General features: G+C 40.5%; 1 protein-coding gene across 3 annotated transcripts; it reads right to left on the bottom strand.

Moving 5' to 3' along the window:
* Nucleotides 1-780: 780 nt before the first annotated feature.
* Nucleotides 781-9,325, bottom strand: gjb9a (gap junction protein beta 9a). Of its 3 annotated transcripts, none has more exons than XM_015603470.3 (2): nt 9,155-9,325; nt 781-2,613 (listed from the first exon to the last, which is right to left on the bottom strand). In XM_015603470.3, the coding sequence occupies exon 2, from the start codon at nt 2,596-2,598 to the stop codon at nt 1,783-1,785; it is 816 nt and encodes a 271-aa protein (XP_015458956.3). In that variant the 5' UTR covers nt 2,599-2,613; nt 9,155-9,325; the 3' UTR covers nt 781-1,782. The 3 variants fall into 3 exon arrangements, with proteins under 3 accessions (XP_015458956.3, XP_022529038.2, XP_015458955.3); XM_022673317.2 differs by having other exon boundaries at nt 781-2,616; nt 9,158-9,325; XM_015603469.3 differs by having other exon boundaries at nt 782-2,616; nt 9,155-9,324.
* Between the last annotated feature and the right edge of the window lie 1,088 nt (nt 9,326-10,413).

Raw genomic sequence — 10,413 nt, 5'->3', positions numbered from 1 at the left:
TATTTCGCCCTAAATGTTTATTTTCTGAAAGGAGATACGGCTAAATAGGCTAGATAACTGAAAAGCTTTAAAATAGCATATTGGGTGTCTACATGGAACCTATAAGTATTCATAAACACAGCCAGATATTAAATATGATATTTTTCTGGCCCGCCGGCGTGTTAAGAGGTTAACCCCCTTTTTACACCTCTATACTGTATTTTATATATGGCCTTAGGAGCAACAGGCATGTTGAGAGTAAAATACACCCTAGCTTGATCGTCAGAATTGCAAAGTGAGTGACTGAATGTTATTGTCACTTAACCTACATTTCTTAAAAATCAACTAAAATACAGACTTTGGAGTTATCGCAATAATAACAGTAATAATCCGGTGTTACATGTACAATATACTATTGGGCTAAGCCGAGCCCGGCACTGTTAATGCAGGGGAGTTGTAAAGAAATAGAAGCCCTGCACTCAGCAACTTACCGATTTTGGGCCTTTTTTTGAACAAGTCCCCAATATTAGTAACAATGTTACCGCCGTTTTCTTCCGTTTTCGCTCCTTGTCTTCTTTTTTACCCATTTTCTCAAGTAACTTTCCCCTGATTCTTATTCTTTCCACAAGCTAAGAACAGAAATGGGGGAATTGCCGCCACCTACTGGATTGGTGTAAAACAGTCTGAACAAAATGTGTAAAGAGAAACATTAACAATTTTTCTTACTCGTCACTACTCTGGGGGCAGGCGGGGGGGGGGGGGGGATTGGGGTGGCTGAGGGGGGGTTGTGGGGGATGGGGGGGGGATCGAACGAACCCTTCGATCCCCCCTGGCTACGGGCCTGAATGCTCTTACTACTGCTGATGAGTGGGCGGCCATATTGGATTCTGAGCTCTGGTTTGATGACCCTCTCTTGACTTTCCAAGTATATAATCCAACTTTGGGAGCGTTCCAGTTAAAATTCCCAACTTAATTCATGGAAATCAGTCTGACAAGAAGCTTTTTCTCTGAACCCTGTAGTTTCTAATCTCCTCCCCTTGTCTGAAGAGCTGATTGCTTCCAAAAAGCTCCATCAGAGATAACTCCATGGCTGAATGGCTAAAAGACCTTTGTATCACAGCCAAAAACATTGGAAGAACACACCAAGTAGTTTCAGATTCAGAAGGACTGGAAAAAAGCTGGGGGGGTTGCATAATTTAAGTGAGGTATAAGTCTTAAAGTAATATAGTTATATATAAAAATATAGTGTAACTCAGCACATGACAATAATGGTAACAATCTATTTAAAGTATAAGGAGTAATATAACACCAATGTACCCAACCCTGAGCCAGCACTTACCATAGCTATATCGTATAACTAACTATTGGACTACACAGCTTAAAACACTCAGGTAAAGTCAGGTATGTGATAATATCTGAAATATCTGAAATAAATTAAGGTAAACAGAACAGTCCACAGCCTATAACTCCACACTATCATCATTAAATGATAAAACAACAACTTAAGGCCCAAAGGCAATTAAATAGACACCCATATTCAGGGTGACTAGTGGTATGTAGTGAGAGCATGACCAACTGTGCTCTCTCTCTCTCGGACTCCGGCTGCTGATGGAAGCCTAGTATCAGCATCTTAGTCTTGCTGAGAGCTTACAGTGGTTTTATAATGTGCCAAACCCTGAGCCTATTGGACTACACAGCTCAAAACACTCAGATAAAGTCAGGTTTCTGATAATGTCAGGTATGTGATAATGTCTGAGATGAAATTGAGGTAAACAGGAAGTAACTCCTCCATCCCACTCATCATCAAATGGTAGTTTTTTCCATAACAGCCTGTGTTTGTTTGGGTTTGGTGAGATTCTGCTCCTCCTCATCGTCCAGAGTCGGGTCCTTCCACTGGTGTTTGGACCTAGCAGCTCCCAGATCAGTGACGTCGCCACGCTCCACCAGGTACACCCGCTCGGCCCGTCGGATCATCAGCACCTTACAGGTGCGCTTCCCGATCAGGTACAGCATCTCACACACGCACATGAGGACGCAGGCGGCGGAGGTGACCACCATGAAGAGCGTGAAGATCTTCTTCTCGGTGGGTCTGGAGATGAAGCAGTCCACGGTGTTGGGGCACGGATCCAGCGAGCACTTGGACAGCTGGGGCATGTCGTACCCGTCGTAGATGTAGTACAGGATGTACAGGAAGGCCACGTCGAACCCGGCTTTAAACAGCAGGCTCAGCAGGTAAGTCCACCAGAGCCCGCCCCTTTTTTTCCCCGGATTAGCATACAGGTGATTGCCTTTGTGAGAGTCTGAGTACTTCTTGTCCCTCTCCTCACGGTACTTGACGTGGGCCACCACCAGCAGCGACGGGCAGGTGGCGAAGATGAGCTGCAGGGCCCACAGGCGGATGTGGGAGATGGGGAAGATGCTGTCGTAGCAGACATTGGTGCAGCCGGGTTGTCTGGTGTTGCACACAAAGTCTTTGTTCTCGTCGCCCCAAACGCGCTGCGCCGCCACCACGAACACCAGCACCCGGAAGATGAACACCATGGACAGCCAGACGCGTCCAAACACGGTGGAGTACTTGTTGACCCCACTCAGGAGGCTCTCTAGATTCCCCCAGTTCATCCTCGATTAGTTCAGCTTCTTGAAAACACACAAAAACACACAGGAAGTGAGGTCATACGAATGTTAAGTCTGCATGATATACTGTAACTAAATATAGGGGATATTTAATTAGAAATCAGTACGGTCCAGTTGGAGAAAATTTCGTCAGTCCAAGGTCCGGACCGTCGTCATTTTATTTAAACTTGCGTTATAATTCAGTGCTATATCCTGTATACTATATATATATATATATATATATATATATATATATATATATATATATATATATATATATATATATAGTATATTTCTCCCCTGTCTCTCTCTCTCGCTCGGCGTGTCTTTAGTTTCCGCCTGTTCTCGTTTTCCGCCAGTTCTTGGGCTCCCTTTCTCCTTATATAGGCGTTTCCCGGCCGCGTCCCAATTCACTAGCTGTGGGACCATGGTCTGCACAGATTTGATTGGCTAAGGAGGCCGTTTGTTGATCTTACACCACACGTGATTAGTCTGTGAGTTTACTGCGCCGCAATAAAGCACCTAAACCACAAAGACAAGAAAAGTCCGCCACTTTAAATAAATACTGTCAGAATTAAATTCTTCTCAGTAGTTTATTGGTTTGTGTCCGCTTTGGACAATGTCTGGTTCTGGACCTGGGCCGCGGACCTCTGCTGTATATCATCTGTCAGCTTTCCAATAAAAAAAGAAAATTTCACCACAGTTAGTTCTGACCCTGCAATGTGATGAGAGGCTGAGATGCGTTCGGTGAGTGCCGTTATCAGCCGGTAATGCACTGTAACCAAAGCTCTCCATATATGTATTACTTCACCACATACAGGTAACTTAGCAATGATGCAGCGCTTACAAACCAAACAACACAGCTACAAACAGAGAAGCAATGGAACTATTTTAACTGGTGGAGTATTTTTTATAACCAAACAGATCCTATTTTCTCCTCCTCTTTAACTCTTTAAAATATTTCGATAAACAGAGATAATGAAACTGTGGTATAATCACAATAATACACTCAAGGTTCAGTGCTATAACGTGTAATATTGACACTGCAGCCTCGTGCCTACGACCAATATTACACGTTATAGCACTCCCTCTCATGTATGTGTATTATTGCTTAATTATCTCCATTTTTGTCATTTTTTTTTCTGCATAATTACTACAAACCCTAATAATAATTCTCCAAAATGACCTCCACTTCCACTGATAGTAAAGGTTTTACACATCTCTGCATTTTCATGGCTCAGTCATGGCTTGGAAAATTTCTAGAACTTTGAAAGTATTCTTGAGGGCAATCACCTTAAAGACAATTAAAAACTTTATAATGATGAAACTGGCACTCATCAGGACTGCCTAGGTTTTTTTTAACACTGTTTTTAAGTTACTACATGATTCCTTATGTGTTCCTTCATAATCTGATAGATCACTTCACTATTCATTTACTATGTAGAAAAACAAGGAAACAGATTAAATCAGAAACTTTTTATGGGTAATATATTTGCATGTGTCAGCAATACACATATTGAGTGCTGCATGCATTCATTACATGGGGTGTAATATGTGGTGTTTAATGTGTATTTAGAAGTGGGTTAAACAGTCTGAACTGCAGACGCTGATCAGACTTCAGAAACGGACTGCGGGTGAAAGTGTCCACAATCGGGAAAACGGGACATCATAGTTTGGGTCAGTCCGTCTCCTGGCGATTGGTGTCATGATTTGGACGGTCTAAATTTAACGTAAATCTCTAAAGGGGCTTAGCGATGGCGTTTTTTAATACAGCGATTATCTTTTTAATTAGGAAATGGAGAGTTTGTGCTGGATCAAAGTTAGAGAGCCGGGGGCTCTGAGTGAAACACAATACAGATTAAAAAATGGATATAGCTCAGGTCTCAGGTTACATTTGCAATGTTTTTAGTACTTTTTTAATGCCCACTTTATTAGAAACCCCTCTCCAGTCGCCAACTATTTTCCATTAGGGTCAACCTAAAGCCTACATATACAGGGGTTGGAGAATGAAACTGAAACACCTGGTTTTAGAGCACAATAATTGATTGTGGTGACGGACAGTTCTGGTGGAAACAGGAGAGTTGAGGTGCACATTGAATTCTGCGTGATTTGATCAGCCGTGGTTTTATGTTTTTTGGATACAATCCGGGTTAGCACTCGAACATCCCTTTCAGACAGCTTCCTCTTACAGCATCCACAGTTAATCCTGTTGGATGTGGTTCATCCTTCTTGGTGGTAAGCTGACGTTACCCTGGATACTGTGGCTCTTGATGCATCACAAAGACTTGCTGTCTTGGTCACAGATGCTCCAGCAAGACGTGCACCAACAATTTGTCCTCTTTTGAACTCTGGTATGTCTCCCATAATGCTGTGTGTATTGCAATATTTAGAGCAGAACTGTGCTCTTACCCTGCTAATTGAACCTTCACACTCTGCTCTTACTGGTGCAATGTGCAATTAATGAAGACGAAGAAGATGAATTTGGCGACTGAAGTCTATATACTTTGCATCTCAAAAAATTTAAATATCATTGAAAAGTTACTTTATTTTAGTAATTAAATTAAAAGTGTGAAAAATTAAAATGTGAAACTCATATATTATATAGATGTATTAAACACAGAGTGATCTATTTTAAGTGTTTATTTATTTTATTGTTGATGAAAATGGCTTACAAAACCCAAAAATCAGTGTCTCAGCAATTTAAAATATTATATAATAAGACCAATTGGTACTTTTAGCAGTGTGGGCAGTGTGCCAAGTCCTGCTGGAAAATGAAATCCACATCTCCATAAAAGTTGTTTTCAGCACAGGGAAGCATGAAGTGCTGTAACGCTTAAAATAGATCACTCTGTGTGTGTAAAACATCTATATAATATAGAGTTTCACAATTTGAAATGAATTGTTGAAATAAAGTAACTTTTTAATGATGTTCTAGTTTTTTGAGGTGGACTACACTGACATGCCAAAAGTCATGGGACAGCATAAGCCCAATTGGTACTTTTGGCAGTGTGGGCAGTGTGCCACGTCATGCTGGAAGTCATGCCAAAAGTCATGGGAGAGCAGTATAATAAATCGATCGTCAGGTGTTTTCTCAGGGAATGCCCACACCTGTATAAGTTGTGAGGAGTTATCTTGTGAGTGATATTGCTTAAACAATTGCCAGTGTGCTTGTAGTGAGGCCATGTGAATTATGGTAGGTCTCAGTAAATGATAGCAAAAGATAGTAGGTGTTTCTAATAAAGTGGCCACAGTGAGTGGAAGCGAAAGGATGGTAATTAAATGTAATTATCTTTTTATTGTTCTGCTTCTGTTTGCTTTCATTAAACCTGTTCTAGTGTAAAGTGTTCATATTTACCTTTCACTGACTGAGATAGGGGGAGGGGCTTATGGTGATATTGATGATCACCTGCTCACCTAGTCACTAGACTATTCACACAGAGCACACTCAGCTCAGATTACTACTAGTTACAGGGCAGTAACAGGACCTGCTAGTTTGTAAATGACAGTAAACCAGGGGTGTCCAAACTTTTTTTGTTGGGGGCCAGAAAGAGAAATATATGTGCAGTCATGGGCCACAGGCTCTGTAATATAACAAATAATGAAATATACGACTAATAATAATACATTTACTTGGTTACTATCATTTACACACTCTTTTACTTGAGTTACTATCTTTATCTATCTTTGACAGTGTTGTGTAAACTAAGATTTTCAAATTAATGTTTCATATCATAATATCTCCTAATAATAAACTCCTTCATTTTCTGCACTACAACTGTACTCTCTCGCAGCTTTTAGACTCTTTGGCCCATTTTCTGCACTACAACTGCGCACTCTCTCAGCTTTAATACTCTTTGACCCGTTTTCTTCACTACAATTGCGCACTCTCGCAGCTTTTAGACTCTTTGACCCGTTTTCTGCACTACAATTGCGCACTCTCGCAGCTTTTAGACTCTTTGGCCCGTTTTCTGCACTACAACTCTGCACTCTCGCAACTTTTAGACTCTTTGGCCCGTTTTCTGCACTACAACTGTACACTCTCACTGCTTATAGGCTCTTTGACCTGTTTTCTGCACTACAACTGCGCACTCTCGCAGCTTTTAGACTCTTTGGCCCGTTTTCTGCACTACAACTGCGCACTCTCGCAACTTTTAGACTCTTTGGCCCGTTTTCTGCACTACAACTGTGCACTCTCGCAGCTTTTAGACTCTTTGGCATGTTTTTGGCACTATAACTGTACACTCTTGCTGCTTTTAGGCTCTTTGGCATGTTTTTTGCACTACAACTGTATACTCTCGCAGCTTTTAGACTCTTTGGCCTGTTTTCTCACACCTAGCGTTCAAACTTTAAATCTCACCTCATAAAACCTGCTTAATAGCGGGCCAACTTTCATTTTATTTCTAAAATACCTCGTGGGCAACTCCATAAAAAGCAAACGGGCAGTAAATCATTCAGAATATTGAATCTTACAATAATAAAATATATTTCTGTATGTGGCCTGCTGGAAACAGGAGGGTTAAAGATCTTATTAGTCAGAATGCGGTATGTGGGTGTAAGGCAGGACTGAGTCAGAGGAGAAATCTGATTGGATAAGGATCTGCAGCAGGAATGAGTCCAGGTATGTAGGCTTTTGTACACAGTGTCAGTGGAGGGTAACCAGCTTCCTCAGTTCATACAAAAACACACCACAGCTGTAACTGAATATATTTTCTTTACTCCTGTATATTTATAGTATTTTACATTAGTCATTTTTTCAGTGGTTTAACAACGTAATTCATGCTTTCATATCCATTTTCCAACTTTCTTTTTATACTTCAGGCAGCAGAGTGGATTCTGCTTAAATTGCTGATGTGTTCTATGTGGCAACCTTGCCCCAGGCTAATTGTTCACATTTTGGGCGCATATTTCTTAAAGGTGTCATTCCATTGTTTTTTTTATTCATTTTATGCCATGTCATGCTCCGGTGATTGGGTATAACACTGCTTTAGTCCGGTGGAGCAGTGGGGGTCGGGGAAGAACGATAGGATTTTGGCTCTTGCTTATGAATATTCTTACATGCAAACATATTGCCTCTGATTGGCTAACAGCACTGCGACACCAGGAGGCAGTAAGACGAATGTTTTAAAATAAAGACATTTTTAAATTAATAACAGTCTTTGCAATGTCATATGTTACTTTACAACATGTGTAATAATGCCCTGCTAAGTGCAGTTCAGCCACTGACCTAGTCTTAGAGTCTCTGTAAAACACCAAATCCACCGGAGATCCTATTTAAACCTATAGATACTCACACACAGAAATTAGTACAGTTCCAGAAAGTAAAAATCCAGAAAAAAAAACAGAACTGTTCTAAACATACACCTATCTATCTCAATTGTACTTGGCTGGTGGTGTTTTTCCTCCATAGACAAATTCTAACCATTTGTTTCTTAGCTCTGAATTACTGGGTAAAGTATATAAACACTGATGTGTTATTCGCACAACTAACAAAAAATAGCGCTGTTAGCTCCTATCTGTTGAGACCACGTCGCTGCCCAGCTTCAGCTCTGCCTGTGGGAGGTCCCGATTTTTAATATAGAAGGATCTTAGGTTTTAATCCTGAGTCATGCTGCTTCTACATCAGCAGCCGGAGTCCGAGAGAGAGAGAGTACAGTAGGTCTAGCTGCTTCTCTCTGGGTGGATACAGCAGTACAGTAGAGGGCACTATCTCCCCTTATCACTCCCATTGTGATGCTATTCAGCACAGTTGTCTGTTAGCTGATGTATCAGAGCTGGGGATGCGGCGCTTTCCTTTTGAACATGTTGTGAGCTACATAGTGATGCAGCATTGATTGAGGCATGCACCCGTTTTGATGCAATTCTGTAAAGAAGAGTGGAACGAAATTCCTCCACAGCTCTGTGAAAGACTAACTAAAGGTGGAACAACCAGTTATTAGGTTTAGGGGCAAATACTTATTTCACAGACTTATGTAGGGTTTTTCTCCCTTAAAAATAAAAATTCATTTAAAAACTGCATTTTGTGTTTACTTGTGTTGTCTTTGATCAATGTTTACATTTGTTTGATGATCTGAAACATTTAAGAGTGACACAAATGCAAAAAAATACGAAATAATGAAGGTGGCAAACACTTTTTAAAACCACTGTAGATGGCGGCAGAACAGCTGAGTTTATAGAAAAGTAATCAAAGTTTTACAGAAAATGTAATCTTTAGCTTCTATCGGACATGACAAAAAAAGTCATGGGACATGATGTAGTGCATACATATAGGCAGGTCAGTGTAATGTTAGAGTTCTGACATATACAGTCGTTACTGTATTGCGAAAAAGAGAAACACCACACACACATATATATATATATATATACAGTATATACACACACACATATATACACACTTCTCTTTCTCTTGAAACAGTGTTTCCAGGAAACATTACCAGTTAAGCTCCTTCTTTCCAAACCCCAAACACACACACACACACTTAGACACATATATTCCCAGCAGCTGTAAAACCCTTAAAACACTATATTTACACACTGAAAAAGTCTGAGCTTGAATAAAACTCACCACTCTCACAGTAATGGATCATAAACTCGTCCCATGTTGTACAGCGAGCCTCGGAGAATCCCGTCCGACCTGCTCTCAGCTCCACTGTCCCCCAGGAGCCACGCCTTAACATACAGACACGCAGCCTCAGGTGGGTTACAGCCAGAGTCAGAGCGAGACGGCCTTCAGAGAGTGGGAGGATGAATGGGATGAACAGGGTGGTGCTCAGTATTCATGAGGTTTTCCCTTACACACACTAAAACACACACACTTAAACACACACACACACAGTCTCTACACAAACCATGGTGTGAGAACATGGAAAACACCCATCATCCTCCTCATATCCCAAAACTATAGCCCGCTCTTAACTCCAGAACCCTGAAACACAAACACAGAATAACCCATATTTTAAATACTACAGCTATAAATAACCTCTCTGTATACTTTCTATCACTTTATGCACTTTTTCTATGCTCTCTCTCTCTTTTTATTCTCTATCTAATTTGATCTTTTTCCCCCCACTAGATCAGTTGAAGATTCGCTACTTCGCTTTTTTACTTTTTGATTTGAGAACCTCAAACAGCACACAGCTGGATTAGATTAAGCAGCAGACTTCTTCTGAGGGAGGGATCTGTACCTACTCTCTGTGGCAAGTCAGAAGATATAGGAGAGATACGGAGGTATAAGAGCTTTCAAATAATGAGTTTTGTGCTTCTATTGCAGTATACAGTGGCTTGCAAATGTATTTATACCCCTTAAGCCTTTTAACATTTTAAATTGTTAATGTATTTTACTGAGAGGTTAAGTGATAAACCAACACAAAGCAGCACGTAATTGTGAAGTGGGAAAATTATAAAAGTGATATGTGGTTTTCAAAATTGTAATCAAATGAAAATCTAAAAAAAGTGTGACGTGCAAAAGTCTTCAGCCCCCTTTGCTAAGAAACCCCTAATTAAATCCCAGTGTTATCTATTTCAGTTGCTGTGAGAAGTCACTTAATTAGTGAATCAAGTGTAATTCAGTCTCATGTAAATACAACAATTTCTACAAACCTACCAAGACATGGCCTTTCACCCAAACTGATAGATCGAGCGAGGAGTGCACTGGTCAGAGAAGAAAAAAAAACTGTAAAAATACAGTAAGGTATGTGGTTGCAAGGTGAGAAATGTGAAAAGGTTTAAGGGGTATGAATACTTTTGCAAACCACTTGCAAACGCATGAACTAGTTTGTTTTAAGTTTTGCCATTTAGCACCAGCTAACTAATCGTACTAACTTG

This window comes from Astyanax mexicanus, chromosome 14 (genome assembly GCF_023375975.1).
Source record: "Astyanax mexicanus isolate ESR-SI-001 chromosome 14, AstMex3_surface, whole genome shotgun sequence".
NCBI lineage: Eukaryota > Metazoa > Chordata > Actinopteri > Characiformes > Acestrorhamphidae > Astyanax > Astyanax mexicanus.
This window is presented reverse-complemented; position numbering and strand designations above follow the sequence as displayed.

Coding starts and splice junctions, on each gene's coding strand:
- gjb9a (XM_015603470.3), bottom strand. CDS start 2,598: ATGAACTGGGGGAATCTAGAGAGCCTCCTGAGTGGGGTCAACAAGTAC.